Source organism: Notothenia coriiceps, unplaced genomic scaffold, assembly GCF_000735185.1.
Source record: "Notothenia coriiceps isolate Sejong01 unplaced genomic scaffold, NC01 NC01_scaffold00034824, whole genome shotgun sequence".
Classification (NCBI taxonomy): domain Eukaryota; kingdom Metazoa; phylum Chordata; class Actinopteri; order Perciformes; family Nototheniidae; genus Notothenia; species Notothenia coriiceps.
In genome coordinates this window covers 412,209-426,956 of record NW_011367525.1, presented here as the reverse complement: position 1 = coordinate 426,956, position 14,748 = coordinate 412,209, and the positions used below count along the sequence as shown (strand labels likewise).

Genomic DNA, 14,748 nt, shown 5'->3' with positions numbered 1-14,748 from the left:
TGAGGGAACTTTACAAGAACAGAGATACTTTGGGACTACATGAATATACTAAGACGAAAGAAGTTCCAACATAGAAGGACCCAGCTTAACATGAAACGCTATTTTCGCAGTCGATTTACGTTACATTACATTACATATCATTTAGAAAAGAAGAAATTACAGGACTGTAAAATGCTGCATTGTCCAAAGAACATATGGTGTGCTACTGGAACAAATTTGGTGTGTTGGTTGAACGCTCCCTGTCTTCGTTACGAGGATAACCAACAGAGGTATATAAGTAAGAACTAGAACCTTTCGTTGAAATTTCTATATGAAACTGTACCGTACTATTATGCTGAACACCATACCAACGGGCACACGTCTTACCCCCATTTGGTGAGTAATGTCATCATTTGGATTTAGGTAAAATTCGACAGACGACCATCACGGTGAGTGCTCGACATCATCATTTATTATTATTTTCTTTCACAGTGTCGTCAGACTTACAGTTTCCATAGGGAAGTCCAACCGATGTCTCCTGTAAGTTTGTTCGACCACACATGCCCAACCCGGTCCGAGGTGCCCAGAAGAGACAGGGTCTGAAACCTGTGACGGGTACGTCAGGACTTTCGCCTTAGAGACCAAAGCGTGCTCCTGTCCTTTTCGCAGACCGCGCAGGTGTTTTCTCTGCTCTGTCCAGACCTCCTGCTCTCTCGTGTTTTCTCAAAGAAATGACCTGTTTTTGTACGTCCAGTTAATACATTATTTTGATGTTGTCTTGCAATCAACTGGTCATTTGGTGATGAATTGTAGACGCTAGTATGATTGTTGACACACTTACTTATGTCGTAGCTGGCCCTTTATTTTCCTGTCGACGCGCTGGCAGGTTTTCAACTTTTATTGTATCGGTTCAAGATCAAAGTAATTTGAGGCCTCTCCTTCCCGCAGTAGAAATGCCGTGGCGGTTAGACATTGACTGTGGTTTTGATAAATCTTTCTATTGTTCACTGGGATGTGGGAAAAACTAAACCGACTTGACAGAGGAAAACTGGTACCCGATAACATAAACTAAAAATTGAATCAAAGAAGAAATATAGAGAAGCGACCGGACCCTCGGCGGAACCCTAGGGGTCAGTCTCGACCAACTAACACCGGTCCCCTTTTCTTTCAAACCCACGAGAGACAACCTTGACGATGGGGGCGCTGGGGTTGGTGCCTATTCGCCCTCCCTTCCTTTGCCTACCCAACCGAATCAAAGAACGTACTAGTATTTGGAAACACGATATAAATCGTAAGTCGTACTGTCGTCCACAGATATAAACATAGTATAACAGAAATTGTTTCCCTTATTGTGAATAGTATAAAGGGTTGTATACGTTTGAAACTTTAATTCATTTGTGTAAAGAATCTACGAGCTTGTGACCTAGAAGGTCAACCATACTGAAGGATGTTACTATTTGATAGTAAACGCAGTTTCTAAACACGAGTAGAACAATTAGTAGTCCGTCTGTCAATTCTTTTGTTACCTCACCCAAAAATTTGTCACCGACGGGGGGAGTGATGTTTAGAAGTCATTATCACAAACGTCGTCGTACGTCAGACTAGATATCGAAAAGTTATGGAGTATTGTTTTCAGTTTCCTTACTGCGTCTAAATGTTTAAAATTAAACTTGTACAACCTTGATTAATTTCACACAGACTAATAGAAAAAATCGAAGGTGCTGAGGTCTGTTGACAGGCACAAAACATGGAGGTAAAATGGGATGTACCTCAACAGTTTCAACGGGGTTGAACAGGTGACAAGAGGGGCCCAGCCCCGAAACTTCGTCGCCCAACAAACTACAACGTCTACATTACCGGGACCTAGGTCCCGTTCCACGACGGGCTGCCGTTCCGAAACAAACCTTTTACTGGATGTTCACTTCCTTTTCTGGGTCTCTAATCGAACTAACTCATGTCTTGTTACTTGCCACACCGTCTACTGAATTTTTCGTGTTTGATGACCGTTCGTCTCGATGGTTACTAGGATTTTGCGGTTTGCATAAATACACTTGTTTATAACACAAAGAAAGCTTGGTTGGCTTTAGAAAAGCCAGCCCTTTATTAGTATATAAGTGCTTTGTTAGTAATTAAATCGCTCGAAGTGGAGTCTAAAGAGATGAGTTTTCAGTCGTCGCCGGAAGATGTGTAAGCTTTCTGCTGTCCTGATTTCAATGGGGAGCTCATTCCACCATTTTGGAGCCAGGATAGCAAACCCACGTGTTTTTGCTGACGGGAACTTGGGTCCCCCTCGCAGTGCGGGTGCAGCGAGCCGTTTGGCTGATGCAGAGCGGAGTGCACGCGCTGGGGTGTACAGTTTAACCATGTCCTGGATCTAGGAAAGGCCAGATCCATTCGCAGCATACAAATGTTATATTTCTGGAAAACCTTTTCTTTAATAAAAAAAAGACAGAGCTTTTTAAATAAATATATCTAACAGATAGCACTATTAAGTCCCTGTATGCCATCTCATGTTGTCTAAATGAATTCAGACCTTTTTGTATCCAGCTCTGTTCTCTGTGTTCCCTGAGCAGGACTGAGAGCGTACAGTAGCAGCCAGTTGATCTGTGTGAATGGCTCTAAACAGGTGTCAAGTGACCGGATGAATGTGGCCAATTACCTCACTGTGGAGCAGCACGGAGCGTCTGTTTTGCTTCTCCTTGCTCTGGAGAGATTATATTACATGAATACCCCAGACAAACAATTGGATGGATGAAAGTAGGCTCTACAGAGTTTTATTCTTCAAGATTTCCCACATCCAGGGCCTTATAGTCATCTGCTAACTCCCACCATCCTCCCGGTTTGATACTGTAAATATTATAAAGCTATTTTTTTTTAACTTATCTTTGCTATTGTTGTTTTTCTTTTCGTGTTACCAGCTTTTCAGGAGACAGAAATAATTTAAATGGTCAAATTAACCCTCACGTCAAAAAGTGTAACTGGTCTGTTGACCTTCCAAGTTCAATCCAGCTCTTTAGCTTAGCTAGTGAGCTAGCCTGCCGGATTGAAGTCATGGAGTTGATTTGTAATACAGCATGTTTTATTAGTAGCACTGGAAAGTATTAAATGTTCGTGTTTCTGCTTTAGATCTTCCGGTAGAAGAATACCTGAGAGCCAATGAGACTTTCTCCTCCTTCCTCCTGACCAATGGCAGCCTGTCGTCTGTGACTGTGAGCCAGTTGCTGAAAGCTCGTCTCAATTTTCAGGTGAGGTCTCTTCTGAATATCCTTGGATAACAACAATTAGTGTGTAGAAAGCGAACTCACTTGGGCCCTGAGCAGTTTCTTCTGTTTGATTGGTTCATCTGTTCTGACATGTGCAACCTAACAGAAGTTTCCAAAAGATACAAAATGATTTCAACTTTCACTTCAGAAACAAAAGGGGCAACAAAAGATTTAGACAGATCAAGTTCAAAGATAAAAGAGGAATTATGAATTGTGGAATTAAATTAACGGTGTGTATATATATATATAGAGTAAAGCAATCTTAAACATAACACTTTGGCATCTGTGAGGTAAATGGGCTTTATTAAATCACAGATAAAAAAAACAGCACAGAGGAGAACCAGTTTTATGTATCTTTTGTCCGAGCCTAACACTGTTACATGTAAAAGTGGGACATCAATTGTGTCACGTGCAGGTTGTTATGGCTGGATCTGAGTTGCAGCTGAAGGACTTGGTGTGTAATGCGAGCATGCTGGGACGTTTTCTGACGGTGGACGGAGGAGAAGCAGCCATGAACGATCTTCAGACTCAGCTGTGTAACGTGTCAGCTGACATCCTGAAGGAGGCTGAACGCATCTTCCTCTCTCAGCTCGATTTGCCCAAGCTGTTAACGGTAGGGATTGGCATAAAAGTGCAAAAATCAGTGGATTAAAAGCATCTTAAGAGCATTAATAAGTACCATCAGTAAACCCGTCCCTGTGTCCTTCCTGTCAGAGAGAGCGTCTGATGGCTAACACCGAAGACCTCAGGGACATCAGTCTGGCCGTCATGTCCGTTTCCCAGGAGATGGCCGTCCTCATCGATGATGTGAGAACACACTATTTTTCTTTTTAATCTGCGTTTTGAATTTTGTTTGACAGTATTTTTGTTATGTGCTGCACATTTACACTAGTTATTAATAACAGATAGCTATTGGAAATGATATCAAACTATCATTGAATATAATGCTATTTAGTGGTTATGTTATCCCTCTTAATAAATATGGAATGTATTTAACCTTGCAGGAAATCAGAGTTTAGTCTCTTTCTGTGCTTAGATAATGTTTCCCCTACTTTCTGGCTGAGTAAAGTTGAAAGAAAATGTCTGTCAGGAATAACATACAGTACATTATAACATATATGTGGTTTCTCCCTGCATGTTTACCCTCTTCTGTGTTTCTTTTCTGGTCCTTTTCCAAATAATTTCCTTTCTTCCTTCAGTTCTCCTCTCTCTCCAGCTTTGCTGACATGAGTGCAGCTCTCAGTCTTCTATCTCCAGCGAATCGCTCGGCGTTGCCCAGGGAGAGTTTTCGTGCTTTTTCAAGGATCATGTGCGGTCACCCAGAGATTGGTGGTGAGCGAATCCCTTCACTCAACTGGTATGAGGACAATGACATCAAGTCCTTCTTAGGAAAAAATGGCACCGAAGACAAAGACCTGGACCATGACAACAACACAAGTGAGAAACATACTAATAATTAAAGACAAATTAATGGCTTTGTGTGAAAAGGTTTGAGTATATTTCTTGCATTATAACTGTACTTTTGTGATTTTTAGGATGAACAGGAATAATAGCCACAGCAAAAACCAATAATTCCACTAATCAAATTTTTGCTGTGTCATGACTCATGACTATGTTTAATCAGGTTTTTTTGTCCAACATTTGTCTCCTTTGGTCTGTTCTTTTCTCAACGCAGCTCCATTCTGTAAAAGTTTGATCCACGGCCTGGAGTCCAACCCTCTGTCTCGCATTGTGTGGCGAGGGATAAAACCTCTGTTTATTGGAAAACTGCTGTACACACCAGACACCCCTGCAGTTCAGGAAGTCATGAAAGAGGTAGTCAACTCTCAGTGAATCTGGGAGGCTTTCTCAGGCTTTTAACTCTATCTTAATAATTGAAAACATATTCTGTAGTTGTTGTAGAAAATGTAAGGCATTGTGAAACAAATACATCCATCTAAGCTAACTACACGTTTCTGCTGAAGGTGAACAAGCCCTTTGAGGACCTGCAGATCCTCCAGGATCTGAATGAGGCCTGGATGGAAGTGGGGCCGCGAGTCAAGTATTACATGGAGAACAGTTTGGAGATTCAGCTACTGCAGGTCTGACTGCTGACTCTTCACAGGGGGGATACATGTATTTTAACACATTTGGTGCAAAGACCTTTTTTTTATATTTAATGTGTTTGTGTGTATGACAGGATTTGTTGAAGCGTCCAGAGGTCGCAGTACTGGTCAACCTGAGACTAGAGAACACGACCTGGACGGCCTCAAGGATCGCTCGTTTCCTGTCCACGCCCCCCCCAGGCACCCCGAAGAGACCCGGAGCGCCTCCTAACTGGCTGGACATCTACAACAACCTCGGCCACACCATCTCCACCCTCTCACAAGTCTCTGAGGTTCTCTTCCTTTGGCATTCTTGATTTTTCTTCATGTCAGAAATTCTAGCCTCTTACTGACAACAGCTTCTGTTATATTTCTTTTTTAACATGGCCATCCTTTTTGAGCACCTTTTTTATATTCTTTAAAAAAGTTTGATGGTAGGGTAGTAAATAGTCCTCTTACTCCTCACAATATAAGTAAACTTCAGCTCTTCTTCCCTGTCGTTTGTTATTAATGACTTTGGTGTTTCCTCCTATCCCCTCAGTGTTTCTCTCTGAACAAGCTGGAGGGGTTGGACACTGAAGGTCAGATGGTTGACAGGGCGTTAGAGCTTCTAGAGGACCGGCAGTTTTGGGCAGGTGTTGTTTTCCTGCTTCCTAACTCCTCATCCCCTAACCTGCCGCCCCACGTGAAATACAAAATCCGAATGGACATTGATGATGTGACCCGGACCAACAAGATCAAGGACAGGTACTCAGGAAGCTCCAAAATATCTTGTTTTTTACTTAATGTAGAACTTCTTCATTGGAATTTCTAGGAAACAGCTTTTGCTTTCTAGTAAATATGCATTTTGAAATTAAAGTTGATATTCAGATATATTCAAAATGTATTTTTGGTATTTTTCCTTCAGGTTTTGGGACCCAGGTCCAGCAGCCGACCCTTTTAATGATATGCGCTACATTTGGGGTGGCTTTGTGTACGTCCAGGACCTGGTGGAGAGAGCGGTGAGCCGCATCCTGTCCGGAGTTCAACAAACAACCGGCATCTACATCCAGCAGATGCCCTACCCCTGCTATGTGGATGATGTGTAAGTCAAATGTTGTACATTCATGTTTTTAGGAACTGGGGACACAGTCCCACATGATCATGTTGGCTGTTCATTCCCTTTCTCAAGTACACCAAGTGGGTAAGTCCCCACAGGAAAACATGAATAAGTATTTTATTTATCATCAACAATCCATGGCTTAAGACTAGAACTACATTAGTATTTTCTCACCTTTTCTTACTTTCATACTTTTTTTTTACCAGTTTCCTTCGAGTGCTGAACCGCTCTCTGCCACTCTTCATGACGCTGGCCTGGATCTACTCTGTGGCGATGATCATCAAAGGCGTAGTGTACGAGAAGGAGGCGAGGCTGAAGGAAACCATGAGGATTATGGGTCTGGGAACGGGAACGCTGTGGCTCAGCTGGTTCATCAGCAGCATCGTTCCTTTCCTTGTCTCTGCAGGGCTCCTCATCGCTATGCTAAAGGCAAGATAACCACTCACTCGACGCAAAACATATCAAAGAAAAGATGCTCACTTAGATACAAAACAGACGGTTGATCAATAAAGAAAACATAGAGCTGTAAAAAATAATATGAATAGTGCAGTCAGATTCAACTGATGATAATGTGTACAATTCAATGTGTTCAGGTTCAAAGCTTCTTAAAATGTTGAATGTATAGCGTTCCTTTATCTGTAATATTTATCCTCCTGAAGCCACTGTTTAGCCTCCTAACTTTTATTTTGTCTTCCTCTCAGGTGGGGGACATCCTGCCGTACAGCAACCCACTTGTTGTGTTTTTTTTCCTGACGGCGTTTGCCACCGCCACCATCATGCAGTGTTTCCTCATCAGTACCTTCTTCTCTAAAGCCAACCTGGCTGCTGCCTGTGGAGGGCTGATCTACTTCGGGCTGTACCTGCCGTACGTACTGTGTGTAGCCTGGAGAGACCGCCTCAACACCACCTACAAAGTCATCGCTGTAAGTAAATATGTATAGATATTCTGCATATATATATATATATATATATATATATATATACACTATATATATAGTACTAGAAAGACATTTTCTAGATGCATGAATACATATAGTTTTCAGAAATTGTAGCAAGACTCAATGCCCATATGATATCAGTAAGCCATAAATTAAATCCTATGAGTTTCAATAACAAAGAAGTTATTTCTTCCTGGCCATTGTTACAGAATTGTGTAAAGTGTCCTTGTGCCAGGATAATAATGTGCTTGTTCCTCTTTCATCAGAGCTTTCTGTCCCCTGTGGCCTTTGGCTTCGGCTGTGAGTATTTCTCTCAGTATGAAGAGCAGGGCGTAGGCATCCAGTGGTACAACCTCCGCTCCAGCCCTGTGCAAGGAGACTCGTACAGCTTCACCACCTCTATAGTCATGCTCTATGTGGACGCGTTCATCTACGCCACTGCAGCCTGGTACATCGAAGCAGTGTTTCCCGGTGCGACTATGGAACTTTATTCTAGAAATAAACATTGGAAATGTTCTGCGCTTTTATTTTTGTTGAGTTACAGTTAGGGGGATATTGAGTACAGATCTCTGTCTTCAGCAAACTATAAACTTTTAGTTCAAGGATCACTTATACAATGTACCATACTTCTGGCTTGATTTTCGTTTAGACAGGACAAAGAATCCTTCTTTACAGATAATCATTTATTCAGAAAAATGCAAATTTGAAAGCTGGACCTTAAAACTGCTTTTATGTGTTTTGTTTTTTTTGGTTAAATCATCAAATATAAATTCAGTAATACATTATTTTTTATTAAATGATTTCTTAAGTATTAAAATAATTCACTGCTACTAAGTATTACTAAATTAAGTGTTGTTTTGTTGTAGTATTGGCCAATGTATCTGTATATTAGCTTAACATTGCACTAACCAGTATCATCAAAATGTAGCACGGGATAACATTTTATCTGGTTTTTTTCACACCAGGAGAATATGGGATCCCCAGGCCCTGGTACTTCATCTTCCAAATCAACTATTGGGGAGGAATTCCTCTGGAGGCAGGCATGCCCATCCCCCCCGCACCTGGAGAACAGGATGGAGGTACAACACTTGTGTAGTCATTCCAACCAAGCGGATGTTTCTCTTTCACTTCTAAGTTAAACTGTCACAGTAATCCAAAGATACATTAAAGGGGACCTATCATTCAAAATGCACTTTTTGCAGAAATATGTGTCCCCGGCATGTCAGGTAACTCACAAATGGCACATTTCCACTGCAGAGGGGTAGCCCCGTTTAAGCGTCCCTAAGCGTCCTTGCTCAGGCCTCGGGCTGCCTCGCTGGCCGTCCGAGGCCGTGGCACATTTCCATTACAGTTTAGGAACTGGGGTAGCAACGCAGTGTAGGCGTGGCGATCAACTTTTTTTTGGCCAGTGAGATGTAGGAACGACAGCTTTTCTTTGACGTTGCCATTTTTGTAGCTCCTCCGTTTAAAAAAAATGCTGTGTATATAAATGCTGCAAGCTTGCTTCTAGATATATATGCGACGCTCGGGATGATCTCGCGTGCGATCTTGTGACGATTCTTTCTGACCAATCAGCAGTCGAGAGTGTTGACGTCACTAGTTCAGCCCCGGNGGGGGCAAGATCTCCAACAAGCTGTTTAGGACGGAGAGTCAATAACCATACTACTGTATACAGAGATGCTGTATGAGAAACCAATGTGAGTTTGGAAAATTGCACAATGTAAATCTATTTTAGTAGACCTCAACAATGGAATTATCATCAGTAGAAATGGCCATGACATGGGACCTTTAAAGTAATCAAATTGGAATTCCATCAGCAATTTGCTAGACGTGAAAGGCACAGGTACAACACAGTCCTGGATAACAATAGGGTTACATGATTTTGAAGTTTATATATTTTTTAATAAAACAGCAGTAGGCTACTTATCAGTGTTTCTCTGAATTGAAGAGTCCCTTTGGAGCAAAGCTTACGCAAAATTATATTACGTGTGAACATAAATAAAGACATTTGTGTGGGGACGAAACAGAGCATCATGTTTCTGAAATTTCTAGGTTTTTATGTTCATCTATTTGTCTGTTCGAAGATCATAAATCCTGATGTGTAGAAATGTGTCTAGTTTAGTGTAGTAGTGAACATAGATGTAAACAACTCTGCATCTGCATGTGAGGGTGTGTGTGTGTACTATATGGTGTGTATCATCTGACAGACACTCAGACACTTTACGAGCAATTCAAGTTTAATGATTGAGCCTAAACACCGCTGCGAGCGTAAAATACACATTCCACGAGAATTCAGAGAATGCTCGTCTGTCTGGATGAAACCCACTCAATCTCGTTTTCATTCTTATTAACCCGCCTCTCAAAGTCGGCAGGATGTTAAACAAAACAAAATTGTGTGAAAAGCCAAGTCTAGCAGATTGAACCTCAAGGGTTAAAGAATTCAAGGCTTGTATTGTCATTCGTACATAGCTACAGTGTAGTTATGTCGATGAAAATCTGAGGTCACAGGCTCCTCCAACAGTGCAACACAATAAAACATATCAAAGAGTGCAAGTTAATACAATAAAATATAATAGAAGTAGTGCCATAATTGGTCTACCCTACTTTATTTCATGATAATCAAATCATCTTGTCAGAATAATACACTGCTCCTTTCTTCCTGGAGGTTTCTCAATGCTCTTCCCGACACATGCTTTCCATATATGTTTGAGATATAATACCTCATATAACCAATTTATATTTGTGTGTGATTTTGGTCATTTCTGCACATAAGACAGCTGTTGCCTGTTTGTCCACCCTGGAAAAGGGATCCTACTTTTCCATATTAATGGCGCATTTCCACTGCAGCGGGTAGCCCCGTTTAAGCGTCCTTAATCGTCCTCAAGCGGCCAGGCCAGTTTTTGGTGGCCTTTCCATATAGCGTAGCACCGGCTAGCGGGTACTTTTTCTCTCTTTTTCCGGCCCCATAAAATCGTGGTTCTATCAGGCCAGGGCCGGGGCTGAACTAGTGACGTCAACACTCTCGACTGCTGATTGGTCAGAGAGAATCGTCACAAGATCGCGCGCGAGATCATCCCTAGCGTCGCATATATATCTAGAACAGAGGTTGCGCTAGACTTTTTAGCTGCCCGTAATTTTNACTAGTGACGTCAACACTCTCAGACTGCTGATGGTCAGAGAAGAATCGTCAAACAGATCGCGCGCGAGATAGGGTATATATATGCGACGCTAGTGATGATCTCGCGCGCGATCTGTTTGACGATTCTTCTCTGACCATCAGCAGTCTGAGAGTGTTGACGTCACTAGTTCAGCCCTGCCTGATAGAACCACGATTTTATGAGGGCCGGAAAAAGAGAGAAAAAGTTACCCGCTAGCCGGTCGCTTACGCTAATATGGATGGAAAGGCCACCAAAAACTGGCCTGGCCGCTTGAGGACGATTAAGGACGCTTAAACGGGGCTACCCGCTGCAGTGGAAATGCGCCATTACATTACTTGCATGTAAGTGGGTTTGTAACAAACACACAGTTAATTATCATCTACAAAGATACCACAAAAGGAGAAAGATAATCTTGGCAGCCTATTGTGATGCAACTATTGCCCTAACTGTGTTTTCTTTAAATGTTAATCATCGGGCCAACATAATTAGCCGCTGGTCCGGTGTAACACCCCGTGTCAAATGAAGAGCCGGACTTTCCACTGGAGAGTGATTGCACTTGAAAGTCTGCAAGATTAGCACACATAAGCATAGCCTCAGACGAAATTTCTCGGTTGGCAAACTTGATATTTGCTATGCAATTGCCTTGAAGGTTTTGAAGATTTAACAGTGAAAGTTGTGGCATTGTTGGCAAGAACATCTACAGAGACGTTTGTGTGAAAGAACGCTCTTATGCCGTCTACTTATTTGAATTTACTATGCGCTTACCAAGACTCAGGGAAACAGAGGCTTGATGAAGTTTAACATATTGATGACCTTGTTTTGTCATTTAATGGAGTGAAAACATTCAAATAATGACATTAAAATAAAATAAGACTCTACCCATTCACATGCTCGTCATTTGTTGCTCACCAAAGACATTGTTTCAGACCCTCTAGATTTTAAATCTCTCTAGGGCTCTTCTTTTGTCATGATAAAAGGGAATTAGACTGTCAAACGGCAAAAGCCATTTACAGCGTCTCACTGTATTGATTTTTAAATTTTGTTTTGAGACTGTCTCCGAGTCATCTGGGATACATTTAACAAAGACTTGGTTATCCCTGCACAATACTTAACATTTCTCTCAGGGGAAATCAATGAGAGGTAGAAAATAATTAAATGTAGGAATTGTGCAATAACTATATTTGTGGGTAACCAAAGAGAAGGATGGTTAACTACAGAGGATTAAGTCATTCATCTGTTATATATTCTGAGATGCATTCATAGTCAGTTGACTAAGTAGTGCAGAATCTCGTGACCTGGGTCCAAAGAGCCGACTGGCATAAATATTAATAAAAGATGCAGGCACTTCCGGAGGCTGACGGAGTTAAAAGGCAGGACAGGCCAGCCAAAGAGAAGTGGACAGATATGCGGATGAATAGACATGTGACACACACAACACTGTGTGTCCAACAAGATAAAAAGCACTTCAATTAGCGCAGGAAATATTGATTAGCTTTTCTTCATGTTCTCATTGGGACACGCTGAGCACCAAGGAGATATAGGGAAGATGGGTCGAGTATCTCCTATGGCATCTTAATTTCTTTATATCAATTTGTAATTAGTACACAGAATCCTTGTTGGATTAAACCTGATTCCTTAACTGCAATTAGAATAATTCACTTTGTTGCTTAGAAACGGTTTTGGAAATGCTTTTGATTGGTCACAGCCTTGGAGATGATCACTAAATTGTATGATTTATATTTGTGAAAAAGCATTCTGTGTAGTGTACACTTCTGCCAACATTTCGCTTTGTATGCTTTTTCCGTGACTATTTTAGCAACACAATTATTAATGTGACAGCGGCGTTTACATGTGTCAGCATAAATTATTGACATTTGCGCGCACTCGGCTATAAATAGTGTTGTGGGAGAAGGTTTGTGCCTTCATCCTCTGACAGCCTTTCCATCGCTGTCACTGGCCACTCTGAGTTTATACAGTACAATAGTAAATGGCATGCGGACAAGGAAGTGCTTCTCTCTCACCATTTGTCTGTGAGGCAGGTCGATCAGTGTTCTGTCCTTGTTACTCTCATCAACATATTACAGTACTAAAAAAAACCTCATTGTGCTTCTACATACTCTAATCAAAATATAGTATTAAAACATGTATCCATTAGTTGATTAACTGGGAATTAAAAATGTTTACTAATCAATTAAGCGTACTGTCTCAAGCAGAAAAAGCATTTTTTCACATTAGTCCATTTTAAGTCAATTATCACAGAAATATCACACCACCATTATATGACACTTTAATGTTCGGTCCTTCACAGTTTATGTTAGGTCACAATTCAGTATCCAAATCGGAGGAACAGACAAAAGTCTAGCATTGGTCTAGCTCAGGGGTGCCCAACGATTCCCAGTCGATCGCGAGATGTGTCTAAAAATAGAACAACAATATTCTGTTTTGTCGTTAATGTATATAACATAATCTTCCTGTGCCAGAATAATGCACTTGAACGCATCAAAGCTTTGAGATTGGCGTGACCATACATATAAACACTAGATGGCTCAAGGGGGAGTCGCCAGCGTAGCTCACCGGCGGCCATCTTGCCACAGCCAACTACTGAAAATTGGTTGAAAATGTAGCAATCTACGGTTATTTCAATAGTGCACCATATACATAATGTTATGAATGAGCAAGCTGCCTGTGGCAAGATGGCATAATCTTCCTGTGCCAGAATAATGCACTTGAACGCATCAAAAAGCTTTGTGATTGGCCGGCGTCACCCCATGTGTCGGGCCGTGGCTTGTGGGCAGTGGGCACTATTTCGCTGACGTTGTCCGTGTCAACAGGAGTGACAGTCCGTACACACTCAAGACCGCAATTATGGCAGAAGCTAAAAAGCCCAAAATATATAATTTTCACTCCGAGTGGGAGGATGATCATTTTTGTATCTATTCCAATTCAAAGTCCATCTGTCTCATCTGCAATGCGAGCGTGGCTTTATCGAAGAAGGGTAATTTAGGAGCGGCATTTCAAAACAGTGCACAAACGCTACGAGACAGAATTCTCTCCTAATTCTGACCTACGCTCCCAAAAGGTGAGGGACCTGAAAGGACAGCTAAATGCACAGCAGTCCATTTTCACCAGGCCCAACAACAAGAGCAAGGCTATTACCATAGCGTCTTATCGTGTCAGTCACGTTCTTGCGAAACACATGAAGTCTGTCTTCAAAGACGGTGAAGTTGTGAAAGAAGCATTCCTGGAGGCTGCCGACGCGCTTTTTGGGGACAGTAAAAATAACAGTAGCATTTCAACAGGTTTTTGATATAATAAAAACTCAAGTTAGATACCGTTATTAATCAGCTTTAAGTTTTAGTTTGTTTGAACTTGTTCATTATAATTATTGTACAAAATGGTATAAGAATGCACACATTAAGATCTGTTCTGTTCAAATTGATTATAGTCTATTATCAAGTCAGGTTAAGAAACAAGTGTTGCTTGCATCCTATTTTAACCCTCTGGAGTCTAAGGGTATCTTCTCGATGTTTAGATGTTTTCTTAAATCACCTTTTAAATGTATTTCTTCTAACATGGCACCCCATGTGTTAAATATCAAAATGTTCAGGACAATCTCTGGTATTGCTATATATGCAAATTACTCACCTTAGAGCACTGTGTGATGAGATAAGTAGCTCAAAAGCTTAAAATTTGACATCCGATTTTCGGAAAATCGTCAAAACTCTTGTGAAAACACACATTTACTCGTGATCGAATTGTTTTGGTGTTTTAGATTTGGTTACCAAAGTCTTAGGATCACAAAAGTAGTGAAATATTTGAATTACACTGTATATAAATGTCTAAAATGAAAATAAATTAATTCGAATTTTGAGTAAAACAGGTGTTTATCACTCTACTTTCACCACAGCAGGGACTGAGATACATTAGGACTGAATAATGACTTCATATTACATACCAAGGTTCATGTGATGTGTACAAATACAAATTGAGCATTCAAACTTTTTATTCAACCAACAATTTATTATAAATATGTTTTTTTCAACCAACTATTTATATAAGTATATAAGAAACTGGAAAATCTCACTATTTACAATATTGAACATATCGTGAACATGTGCGGTGGTGTGTCCGGGTCGGGTAGTGGGGTAGATAGTGTCGTCGGTCTGGGTGACAAAACCTTCGTCTGTTCTGGAACTGTACAGAACTGAAATATACTTCCAATCAACT

The 14,748-nt window shown here is 41.1% G+C and overlaps 1 protein-coding gene across 1 annotated transcript; it reads left to right on the top strand.

Moving 5' to 3' along the window:
- The first annotated feature begins 539 nt into the window (after nt 1–539).
- Nucleotides 540–8,459, top strand: LOC104962463 (ATP-binding cassette sub-family A member 1-like). The gene is made up of 15 exons (XM_010790899.1): nt 540–594; nt 2,553–2,612; nt 3,106–3,224; nt 3,658–3,855; nt 3,957–4,049; nt 4,442–4,679; nt 4,918–5,057; nt 5,207–5,323; nt 5,422–5,619; nt 5,868–6,073; nt 6,234–6,410; nt 6,632–6,854; nt 7,127–7,348; nt 7,630–7,834; nt 8,329–8,459. Exons 1-15 carry the CDS (start codon nt 540–542, stop codon nt 8,457–8,459), a joined length of 2,382 nt encoding a protein of 793 aa, XP_010789201.1.
- Nucleotides 8,460–14,748: the final 6,289 nt, after the last annotated feature.

What these genes read in the sequence shown, in the direction of transcription:
- LOC104962463 (XM_010790899.1), top strand. Translation starts at nt 540, where the DNA reads ATGCCCAACCCGGTCCGAGGTGCCCAGAAGAGACAGGGTCTGAAACCT. An exon ending in TGGAGATTCAGCTACTGCAG is followed by an intron (nt 5,324 to 5,421) that starts GTCTGACTGCTG and finishes TGTGTATGACAG; the next exon opens with GATTTGTTGAAGCGTCCAGA. An exon ending in CCACCTACAAAGTCATCGCT is followed by an intron (nt 7,349 to 7,629) that starts GTAAGTAAATAT and finishes CTCTTTCATCAG; the next exon opens with AGCTTTCTGTCCCCTGTGGC.